The 12,497-nt window shown below is 43.5% G+C and overlaps 1 protein-coding gene across 36 annotated transcripts in view; it reads right to left on the bottom strand.

Moving 5' to 3' along the window:
- Positions 1-12,497, bottom strand: part of nrxn2b (neurexin 2b) — a 528,601-nt gene that overhangs the window by 473,833 nt on the left and 42,271 nt on the right. Inside the window, exon 2 of one of the 36 annotated variants that reach the window (XM_076087039.1) lies at positions 7,633-7,653. The exons of 34 other annotated variants lie outside the window; for them this stretch is intronic. In XM_076087039.1, the coding sequence (XP_075943154.1) occupies positions 7,633-7,653 (21 nt within the window). Of the gene's footprint in view, positions 1-2,658; positions 2,686-7,632; positions 7,654-12,497 lie in introns of all 36 variants that reach the window. One more of the 36 variants, XM_076087060.1, reaches the window with a different exon arrangement.

Genomic DNA, 12,497 nt, shown 5'->3' with positions numbered 1-12,497 from the left:
TGACCCCATCAGCCTGGGCTCAAGCATAGCATTCTGCCAGCACTGGTTGTACACATGCTGTTCTCAAACAGATGCGGGTCCAGTGAATGACAATAACAAGAATGAGGCCACGGAATGTTATGCTTTCACCCACAACAGTCCAAAATGAGAGACGAGTACAAACAAGGTGATTTCAAAAGGACCAAAAACACACAACAACTGTGTAGCGGTGTAACGGTCCAAGTCAACCATCACAGTGTGAAATAAAGTTTCACTGACGATTGTTACCCACCAATATTCAGTAAAATATGCGATCAGGACATCAGCATTTATGCGGTTCAGAGCGGTTGAAATGAGTTTTGGGACAGATGGACTATCTTAGACCAGCTATTGTAATCAAACTACAAAAGGATCTGTATCTGCAATTAGTACCAGCGGCAATAAAACGTGATCAGGGATCTCTAAAAGTTATATTTGCTTCCTTTTTTCATTTGTGCTGAACAAATCTGTGATCTGATCCGTGATACGATACGAACCACAAGTTGTGTGATCCGTTGCACCACTACAACTGCGTAATGTAACACTAGCTCGCATCAGACGTCTCATTAACATGCCGTGGTCCTAGAGAGCGTCTCAGCTGCAGAAGTGAGCTGTGTACGTTCAGTTATTTTCCATGAGAGAAGAGGAGTTGAGTCACATCTGTTAGACTTGCTTCATGAGAGGGATAAACAGTACACCTGTTACTTTGGAGATTCAGCTCCTTAGATGTGCTAATCTGTGCTGCCGAGGGAAACAAGTCTTGATCAGAGTTTTGCAGCTGTGGATAAGAAGTGTACAGTTCACTATGGAGAACACTAATGGCCACTAATAACACTGTTATTATAGGGTGAAGGCTGAAAATATAGGGCAACGAGGACAGTACTGTTGGGGTCCCCAAATAGTGAAAATAATTAAGCAGGTAAATAGCAGTAACAAGAAATTCAATTTTGGGTGTCCTCCGTCTCCCATTAAAATTGCTGTGGCAATAAATAGCAGGCAAATTGGTCTCTTCAGGGTCTTTGGGATTGCTTGGTGGACTAATGGCTAGTGTGGCCGCCTGCTACCTTCTGATACAGTTGTGTGGAAACCCCAATTGATCTCTGTTGAGCCGACAGTTGCTGCTACGCTAACAGTCAACAGTTGCCTCCTAGGCTTTACCTTAACATGGCAAACATGCCGAACTAAAAAGTCCTGTCCATCCGATTTAGCGAGTGCAAACGCACCATTCAAATGTACAAATGTTTGCTTTTCAGTGTGGCTGAAAATGTCATAAAGTGGGCAGTCCTTGTACACACTAATAAACATAAATACTTACAGGTACACACAGATACACAACCCTTCTTAGCGTTTGTCTGGTTTCTCGATGGAGAAACAGCTGATTAAACTTACTGAAGGCCAGCAGATGAACACCAGCTCAAACTAAGAAAAGTCTTGTGAGTTTCAGTCACTATAAACATTACAAGAAAGGAAAAGAAGGAGTCCGTTTCTGAGCAACCCCCACGCTTTTACTGCCGCAAAGTCTCTCTGACAATAGCAGTTGGAAATCTGGTCAAAAAGACCAGCAATATATGTATGCATTGTGTAGTGTATTGAAAAGGGGATCCTAATAACTGTTACACCGCCGAACGGCATGCTGGGTACAGCTTGCTCTCCATCGCTCACTACAGTACATTCAAATACAGAACAGTACACTGACCTGTTACACTGAAGCAAACTCAAACAATTCAAGCATCAGCAATCTAACTTCCGGACGATGTCATGGCAGGTCGAGTGTTAAGTTATTTGGATGAGTGGTTCTCTAGAAAGCTGCAAGCAGCGATATCGCAGATCAAGCAAACATGCACGTTTTCAACGGGCACTGCACTCAGTAATAATAATAAAAGAATAACTGCTTAGAGAAATGTTAAGAGGAGCATGAACTTTAAAATGCCGTTACAGTCCTTTCATCGCACATATCTGAGATGACCAAGTGTCGAGTGAAATGAAAGGACAGCAGTGTGCAATGGCAACACCACCATTAAGTGGAGTACAAAGAGTCCTTCCTGTGAGCTTCAAAACTGGGGATCGATGCTACAAGGAATATGGGTCAATATGAATTTGGTGAAATAAAAGCCGAATGGTCCTGAGAATCCAGGACTTGTAGCCTCTACTACTAGGTCAATAGAAGCAACAGCTCCGAACCACCGTATACTTCTGATGCTCGTCTGATGCACGACTCCTTGAAAACTAAACAGGCAGGAGAGCAGACCATTTTTAGTCTAAGCATTAAAACCCCACCTGTCGCTTTGTTGTTTTTAACCCTCTTGCTTTTCCTTCCTGCTGTAGCAAGTCAGACTGAGCGGCCCTACTTTTATCCATGCTGCTCAACTGAGGATAGCAGATCTGTGTCAAAGGCAGTAAGCGTCAGGGCATCTTTCAGATGGGCTATATTTATCACACACACACACACTAGTTTTTCCATCATGTTTGGGGGAAGAATATGGACTTGAAGAAATCTAATTCCTGTGTAGGACAGATTGCTTGTCCTGCTGCAATCAAACCTCTGTTCAAATATTGGTCCATTCCCCTGAACTAGTGTGCAGAGGGTTTGAAGCATTGTGGATTTCGATCCAAAATCAAAGTTATTGTTTGCCGACACACAGTGTGACATGCCTTCCTTGTTTGACTCTGAACTTCACTCTGTGGTTCTTTGTTTCTGCCAACTGAAAGAGAAGTCGATGTCGAGGATACATTCCCCAGGTCTTGGTTTGAAGGTCTGGTTGGCTGAGCACGTTTCTAACCAACCATCAGTCCCAACATTGAATAGGGGGACAAAACAAAACCATTCAGTTTATACACCTGCCTGGCTGTGGGTAATGAAAACAGGCTGGCAAGCGGCCCAGAGAGAGACGTGAGTCTGTCTGTTGTTGGATGGTTGGATCTGCATCAGTCGGCGCTGTCAGTGTGCCCACTAAACAGTGGCAGGCAATGACAGAAGTATGAGAGGATAAGGGAGCAAGCAAAAGTGGAATGCCAAACTGTTTGGTGGGGGTGTCATTTTGTTGAAAAGAAACGTGCACAGGTCTTTAAAATGATATGCACATACTATTAGCACGGTTAGAGGTGACTCTTGCATATGATGTTTTGCATTGTTAGAAAGTCTTTCGCAGATTGCAGAGCACTGACTGGGCCACGGTTCCTTTTGGGGAACAATAGAGTGCCTCTGGTTGAGGATGAGGTACAGAGGGATGGATTGGGAGTATTTGAAATGTAGCCGACGTCTCCAGCAGCAGCTTATTCTAGCCGTTTGTAATGAATGTTACTTCTGTGATTAACTTGATGGCAGGTCCAAATGAAGGTGGACTGTTGTGCTCTCTGCAAGCTGATGTCGTTACTGATTAGTGAGGGAAGAATCCTCACTCGGTAACTGGTGTACAAATGTGTTTCTAGTTTGTCTGTAGTTTCTCCAACTTAATGATGCATCTCATTGGCTGATCGCTTCATGAGCATTACTGGAGTCAAACAGTTAAACTTTCATTCTTATATCAAAAATGTAAGCGTATGAATTCAATAGTTTGAACCAGGACTTTCCGTATTTTGATTAATTAGCTTGTGAAAAATAGGGTGTGACAGTCAGAGAGCTACTCCTCCTATTCTAATGTACCAAATACCTTTTTAATGAAAATGCTGGGTGAATATAAGTATGTGATCGGCCTCTGTGTCAAGTATAACTAAGTATTAAAGGATTCAACATTCTGAAATGCTACATACACTAAATTGTCAGAATATCATGTAAACCTAAGACCAATGCAGTCTTACACAACAGTCCTGCTGTTGAAATGTATTAATAATAAAATAACAGAAACTCCCATCTGTATAATACATACCACAATCTTCATTAAGGGAGGATTTAAAGCACAGCTGTTGTGTTGGACTGCAGTACTTTTAGCTAGGTGTACTAATAAACTGGGTGTTACAGTGTCAATGTCACCCTGTCCTGATACACCATTTCTAATAATCACTCTCAATTTCTACATGCTAATCGTTACGTGCCATTTGCAATAGGTAGGAGTCAGACACCATGATTCCTTTGCCCTTAATGTATCAGCCCGCTCTGCTGACCTCATTTGTGGATCCACATTCTCTTTAATGTGGTGCTGCCCTGCAGAAATGGGGTCCAGCTCATAAAAAAATCGAAGGTTTACAGGGTGACTCTGAAATTGAGCATAACACAGCTCAGTGCAGACATGATCTACCCCTCTGCTGAGTCTATGTGTGAGCAGAGTGCGTAATAGACACTTGCTCAGTTATTATGCCATATCATTATTGCGGTCAAATGACAGTGTGCCAGGTTCTTGTGTTGATACATGTATGCTGGCGCTGCTCCCTATAGACGACAAAGGCTTTTTCAGTGGAGGGGGTTAATAATGTTAGTTGACAGATCAGGGGGCAGCCTGAGCAAGCCAAATAATAAAACAACAGGAAATCAGTAATGCTATTACCTAATCAGAGTTCCTTTCATCATGGACAGAAAAAAAACAGGGCACGGTGGGGGAAGAGATAAAGAATCAACCTTGTTCTGTGCTTGCATAAACAGCTTATTATCTGGGTAGATAATTATTCACAGTGTGTGTGAATGTTGATTACAGCTTTCTCCTGTTGTGTGTAATAGGAGGGAGACATGCACTCATCAAATATAGATGAAATGGATGTTGACGCTTTCCATCATGGCACTTAATCACGCCTTCAGCAAACGGTAAGGGCAGGCTGGACGTCATACGGCGACTGTAACTGATTGGTAAACACTGGCGGCTTTGCCTGCTCGGTTTGTGGAGATGGTGCGAGGCGATACTTGTGTTTGAGCTGAGCAACTCAAAGATGTGTAAACAGCAAGGTATGGTTAACAAAACGGAGTGTAAGAAGACAGTGCTTAGCATCAGCATATGTAAATAGAAACATGAACAATAGTTTTAAAGGAGGAAAACTATATATACTCTGGTCTTTACTTGTGCATAGTGCTGCTACGGGTAGCCAGGGTGGTGAAAAAGCTGACCTCAGCTGACAGTTGCGCTGTCGTCCTGTGTCCACAGTGCTGGGTGCAATGACACTCCCATCGCTACAATCCACTTACTTAGCAATATGTTTATCACACTGCCATAGATTTCCTCTCAAGCTGAACGATGAGCTGGAGCCGGCTGCAAACAGGCACACACCCAATTATTGCACGAGTTTAGCATGCAACCCGCAGCGACCCACAGACTACAGACAAACACAAAGCACAGACAGGAAAGGAAAAACAAAACCTGTATCACTAGAGCGACTAACACCTCGATCTGCACCTGATCTTTGCTTGTCTTCAAAAGGTAGGATTAGTGTCAGGCTGAGGTCAGAAAGTTAAGACAAGGGGCCTATAGGGAGAGGGGATACGTTTAAGCCCTGAACCACAAGATAGGATCAAGTTCAGACCAAGGACAAATTGGCAAGTAGAAGGAAAAAGTGGGAATGAAAGGCTTTTTAATCACAAGTAAACAAGGAAAGAAAAGCTGCCTGTATCTGGGCTGATGGATCAAATCTGAGCGTCTGCCTAGTACAGTATGCAAAGCCGCTAACAGCCTGAGGGTAACAGGGCTCCTCCATTGCCACATCACTATCCTCCAGCCTTCCATCTACCATCAAGGCAATAAAATCCAGCAGCATAAAACCAGTTTGATATTGTACAAATCAACTCATACTTCTAGTGTTTTGGAACCCTAAATGCGTGGCTTGCTCCTGAGTAACCATTCACTTTCGCTCGTTTGATGTTTTGAAAGAGTTCAGTAAGTAACACACACACACAAAAAGCAGTATCAAGCAGCTAATCACTATGCAGGAGAAACTAATGCTTGCTGAATGCAGTGTTGTTTATTTTAAAAAGCCATTACGTAAGGTAATGAATATGCGTAGAGTCTTGGGGGCAGCGGCTCAGCGAGCTTAGTGTTTACTCTGCTTTAAAAGGGTGCTGCTTGCATTTGGGCTCATTATAAACTGCTCTATATTCAAAGTAAAAGTGGTTGATAGTAATTCAAGGATGTGTGATGTATAGACTGAGTTAGGGCAGTGATTCACTAAGGATGCTCAGCAGACTGCTGTAAACTTGTTTTATTCATTGTGGGTTAAAAGGACTGACCTACAGTCTACCTGGGAGGAAGAGCTTTCAGCAGGAACGAACCACGTGGCTGTTTTATGGCACCGCATTTGATGCTTTGAAGGCCCCTTTTCCCACTTGTATTTGCCTCTTTGGGATCCTGCGTGACTATTATGCTTCTAAATATCAAGCACCACGTCTGCCCACCTTATTCTGCAATCAGAAGACGATAACAGAGACAAAACTGTCGGTCCATGGTGCTGGGATTAGCACTACAGCAGTCGAAAGGGCATGGAAAGGTGAAAAACGGAGGGAAGGTGGAGGTGTATGGGACAGGAGCTGGGCCTTAGCATGGCTGCCACGTCCACCACTCTGACAACTAATTTGCCCTAACATTTCAGCAAAAAGGTCAGACAACCCGCCGGCCAAGTTTATGAATAGTCTATAAGGGCTCTGTCTGACGGAGAAACGGGAACAAGGCAGGTAGAAGGTCTCTTCATTGACTTGGTTTAGACAGAGGAGGGAGGCAGCTTTTGTCAGTGTCCAGATGGGAGCTGCTCTGTATCCTCTAAATCAGGAGCGGAGCGCTGACCTTATCTTATTCAACAGGGCCACTCGCTTAAGGCGTTGATTTGTTCAGCTTGCACTCTCTAGAGCCTGCACATTTCAAAATAGGACCTTTGACAGTAGTAAAGAATTAAACAGTAAAAAAAACATAGATACACGCAGAAAATAATTCCTCGATTGTAATAAATTCTCCCTGCATGCAGAAGCAATACCCTTAGGCAGTTTATGGTTATGCCTTTGGTCCTCCAGGATGTAAGTAAATGTTCCTTCACACACTGCTCTGTTTTCACATTTTAAGGGAACAAAGGCAACAACACGTTCAGAGGCTTCCTTCTACTTGCCTCTGACTGCAGACGCAGCGCACTTCCAATTGAAGAGGCGGTGGCTTGACTCAATTTCGCAGCCAGCAGTGCTATCCACCTACACTGGTCCTGAGAGCTAGAGATATGGACATGACATTTTCACACCGAGACAGGGAGGCACCGTCTAAAACTTCTCCAGATGAGGTCAAACTATGTAGACTTAGATGGAAAAATAGACCTTGTTTCTCTGCCCATGTGAGATTAGCCAACACAGAAAGCCTCACTGAACATAGAAACGCGTGTTAAGTATCACAGTGCACACTGTAGTTCCTTTGAGACAGAGCCCACACTCATGCACAAACAGGCTTACATTTACAGTACAGTGTCTGCACATTGAGCTAAGAGATTAATGTTGCTACTTTATGCTCGCACATGAAGCTACTCGCAGGGTCACAAGGCTCCAAAGTTGCTCTTCCTTACCAGCCATCCAGACCACGGTCCACATGAAAACACCCAATTCCCAGGATGCTTTCTGTCCAGATGGGCCGAGCAAGCGACACTTGTTCAATTAAAGGCATCAGGGGAGACCTAACCACTTCATTATCTGCAAGCTGGCCCCACATTGATCAGCCTGTCTGGGACCACTCACAGCCTGTGTGACAGCTTAATCTGGGCCCTGCACATGCACAAATACTGTCTTTCACTCACGCACACTGTCATGTACACACACACACACACACACACTCAATCTATTACAGAGCGATGTGGATATACTCTCCACAGGTGTGAGCACGTTTGTGTGTCTGTCTCACGTCAGCAAAAGAAGACAGGCAGAGGCAGGAAGAGGTTCTGGGGGATTGGATCGGCTTCAAGTGTCATGTCATGAAAACAAATGGTTGTCTCTCTTTTAGTTTCCTGGTGAAACCCGCAGAAGGAAAATTGCTATAATAGAGTTGCTACATGATATGATAGAGAAGTCCCAATCTGGAGTAAAAGTTTAGTGGCCACCTGTGGCACCAGGACTGGTACAACATTTGCTTTCCACACGTTCATTTTGCAGGACCGATGACCTAAACAATCCTGAAAATAAAACCGCCTGACCTGATGATACAAGGACTCATGTTCAGAACTTAACATAGAAATGGTCCCACATGCAGAGTTACAGTGGATCCAAAGAACATAGCAGAGGATGTGTTTGAATGGACATTTGGTGATCTAATTATCCAAAGCAATGTGGGGCACATTCTGCATAACCTAGTAGTTGGTGAGTTTGTGCACCAAATTGAGGGCTCGATGATTTGTGAGGCCATGTCTTACATGTTAAAGCCAACAGCTCGGGGCTGCAGCACATCTTAGCTGATGCTGTATCACAACAAGCAGAGACAAAATGTGACGACTGGCTTATGTGTAAAATTCATAGCAACACCGCCCCACAGCGCACACACACACACACACAGGGCGCAATGGCCACATGGTGTGCATATCACTTTATAGACGACACTGGCTTAGTTGACAAAATGAAACCCTGGCCTAGCTGTCATTAACAGTGAAGTATCTAGGCCATGTCTCCTTCCACTCAAACAGCCTGCTGGAAGACGCCTCTGCTCTCCAGATTTCCCCCAACTCCTCATCTTCCTCCTTCTATCCCTTCTCTCTTGTCTCCCATCCCAATGTATCCATTTCTTCCCCTCTTTTCACTCCTTTCCTTTGCTCCTTGACCTTTATCTCCCTTTATCTCTCTGCCCTGCCTGCAATCCCTTCATTTCTACTTTTCCCCCTCCAAATAATCGCATGCTGAGAAGGCAAGAAGGCCAGGCCCAAGTGAGCACTGAAGGCCTGTGGCGTTCAAGCTTCTCTTCGCTGGCCCTCAGAGAATTGGATAGGCGACAGATAAATAAATAAGACCTATAAGGAGAGGCTTTATGGCAGCTGCTGCACACATTTATGGTGTTTCTGATAACAACTCATCATAGCGGTTAGGCCACACTGACAGCAGAGAGAGAGAAAAACAGGGGACCCTTGTCGGCAGTGATGTTGTAAAAGGGACAGTTTAACTATGTATTCTTCTCACAGATGTCTGTTTTGTTTATCATGTAACAGTCTAAAACTGCACACAGGATGCCACAAAGAGCAAGGTTTCATATAACAACCTTGAGTTGAGCAAACCTAGCGTATAAATCCACAAAGCTGATTTAAAAGCATGCGAGTTAAAGCCTGATAGGAACTTTAAAAACACAGACTGAGTTCACGCCGGTTCACTATGGAGAAGACAGAGATAGAGCTGTGATGTTAGCAGTCGCAGGGCAGCAAATATGAATCAAACATTGATGGAAACACTTTTGTGAAAGGTTTTAAGCCAAACAACACGAGCCTAAGCAGGACCTTTGTATTTAATCAGTGGTGTGCGGATCCTGACAGGATCCCGGCTGTGATAAATGAAGAAATGCCTCGTTGTATAGTTTGCTGAGGTGTTGACTTCGTGATTTTGTCATCATAAGTTTGAATCCAGGATAGACTCATTTTTCAGTGCGAGATGTCTCGAGCAAAAGCAGAAATTCCACATAATAATTTTGACTTCTATGTGTGCTGCAATATAAAAGTAAACACATTTCAAACTGGAATGTAATTAAATGACTGTCTTACATTGTACGCCATTTATTCAGAACAAGAAAGCACTTAATCAGTGTTTAGTTGTTAATTATGTGACTGTGTGAGTGACATAATGGCTCCACCGACTGCAAACAGTGGCTTTCTGATGGGTGCACATACTCTGTTTAGAAAACTTTAGGTGTGTCCTTCGTGTTTATTCCGTTATTTGAACTATTCCAAAGCAGTGTGTGTTCGGGGTGAGCCCGGTCGGAGCATGTGCCCCTTTGTCATTGAGAACCGTGGTATTGCTGGTTGCAGCGTTCTCCACAGCTGCTCATTGCTGGTTGACTCTAGACAAGTGAAGAAGAGTTCAGTCTTAACCTTTGAATATCCAGCAGCAAATGAGACTAATGGCCTGTAGTCCAAAGAGCCCTGAAGCCACGCCCCCACTAGTTCTGCACAAAGAGCCGTTTGCTTGTTTATTTAAAGATTTTGGATATAAACTATCCAAAATGCACCATCTTCGACACTGCACATCCTTGAGTCCCCAGCAACACACCCGCCAGATGTGAAGAAGATCAGTTTTGGAATTATGCATGGGGAACACACAATCAGAGATTCCTTGTTTTATTGTTTCCTGGCATTTACAGAAAAATTAAATAGAAAATCTATTCTAAATCCAGTGTTGCCCATTAATTACCTAGACTGTGGCGTTTAGTCAAACTTGTCCCGCCACAGTTTCATAATAAATGAAAATGTTTGTACCCTCAACAGGTGGGCTGGCTCTCTATTCCCCATTTCCATTCTTTAGCCTAACCCTAACCAGACCATTTTCTCCACCAACAGCCCTTCATGCAAATGTGTAGACCTGCTAAATCGATGTTGGACGACAAATAAAGGCCAGGCCCCAAACAAGACAGTCAAAACAAACGATCAACTGTTGAACGGACCAGAGTGAGGAAGCTGTTTGACTCAGGCAGTGCGACTGCATGTGTACGACATTATGCTATTCAGAGGGGTTAAGTAACAGAAAACGCATACTAGCATATTAGGGCTGGAGTCAACCTCTCCTGGTTGACTGAAATCGACCTACTGTTCAGCCAATCAATCGGTTGATGCACTGTGATTAACTAGTTCACCGTGCATAAAGTGCACTCTGGTAGCCTGAATACATTTTCCATAAACATATTACCACACATACATATTTGCAGCATATTCAATTATTTCTAACCTAATTAATAATACTTAAATGATAACAACAGACTCAAAGCCGACCAGCGTGCACCAACCTATTTTCACAAGATTTCCAAAAATAGAACTAGCCATCAAAGTCACCATCACCATGGCTAACCCCTCCGGCACCCGGAAATGTTCTTCCTGTGAGGGTTAATGAGAATGATCGGAGGAGAGCATATCACCCGACCGACCATATCACTGATGCACTCACATACAAAAGAACTGGGGAGTCAAATTTACAGAAACAAAAAAAACACATGCAAGAAAGAAAATGTGAAAGAAAAGTGTGTCAGTAACCACTTCCCTCTCCCTTCTTTTCTTGGCAGCCGGATGGAAGTGAGTGCTTTTATTTTCTTAAGAACTTGCTGGGGGACGGGCAGGAGATGGACTTTTCGTCGGGCTAAGCCCAAATGCAATCTCTCAAAGTGTCACCTGGCCAGCATGGACCCTTAGCTTTGCAGTCAGTGCCATTTCATGGCATAATTTAATTCAGAAAAGACTGCCGGTACACAACAGGAGTGTTCTGACACTCTGGACATAATGGCGAGTTTTGTGGAGAGGGAAAAAAAAATAAGGCAGTGAGTCTTAAATTGAGAAATTGACAAGTCTGGTTATAAAAGTGACAGTGGAAGTCAGGTGGAAAATAGGAAAGTATTAGCTTACACATACAACCCCAGCATGCCAGTCTACACACACACACTACTATACCTTTACATGACCAAACCTATCCTGACATGAGCCTCAGCTTATGCTGTGTCTTGATTTGTTCATTGAAATTAGATGTAGCTCTATTTGGAACTGATTCGTTTTCAGGAAAATGCACATGGCCAACCGTTAAAAAGATCTCCGTCATCATGTGTAGCAACATCATCAGCATGGCTGCAAGAGCATAGCAGAGTTGCAAAGGGCCCAGAGATGAGAAAACCTTAGAAAAGATGTTTGTTTGGCATTCTGGTTCCGGTGTGAAGAGTAACAATCTCGTCTGTCTCACTGGACAAATTGGAGATTGAGAATAGACCGACATTTCTGAGGTGCTCAAGCAATATTTACCCACCTTCCCCATGTTAAGCTAATAAGCTGTTCCCAATAGGACTTAAAGTGCACTTTGACTCCTCTGCCAGGATAGCGCTGGTAGGTTAATCTACTAGTTGTTCTGATCTCTTATGATAGTGTCAAAAAATTAAGAGCCTCAAGAAGAACCAGGTCAAAGCTTCATTAAGGACTTACAATGGCTGCTAACACAGGAGTCTTAAAGTGTTGCCATGGAAGATATTCCTAAATGTGGGCTAATAAATGTCTTCTAATCTGATTATATTCACAGCTGTAAAAACAAGTTATAATCTGAATATCACAGTGGTACACACAGACAATGTGGGCACCAGTAAATAAACCTGGGCCCACCTCATATTCCTTCCCATGCCCCTCTCCAGTCCACTATATAGCCTTCAATAACCAAGTACAGCTGCAATTCACAGCTTCCTATAGTGGCATCTCGCCAATAAGCCTCTTAGCTACGACCTATACGTTTATCTACCAGAAGAGGGAAGAAGGTGACCAAGATGAGAAAGAGAAGACAGAAAAAAAAGAGGTGGAGGATTGGCAGAAGGAAAAGGGAGAAAGAGATGTCGAGAGTACAGATAGGTGGCCGGAAGACTAAACAAAAGGGGAGATTGATGACAGGG

Source organism: Anarhichas minor, unplaced genomic scaffold, assembly GCF_050575085.1.
Source record: "Anarhichas minor isolate MPS153535 unplaced genomic scaffold, ASM5057508v1 ptg000009l, whole genome shotgun sequence".
NCBI classification, from domain to species: Eukaryota; Metazoa; Chordata; class Actinopteri; order Perciformes; family Anarhichadidae; genus Anarhichas; species Anarhichas minor.
The sequence above is the reverse complement of the archived record's forward strand: the minus strand, read 5'-3'. Positions and strand labels throughout refer to the sequence as shown.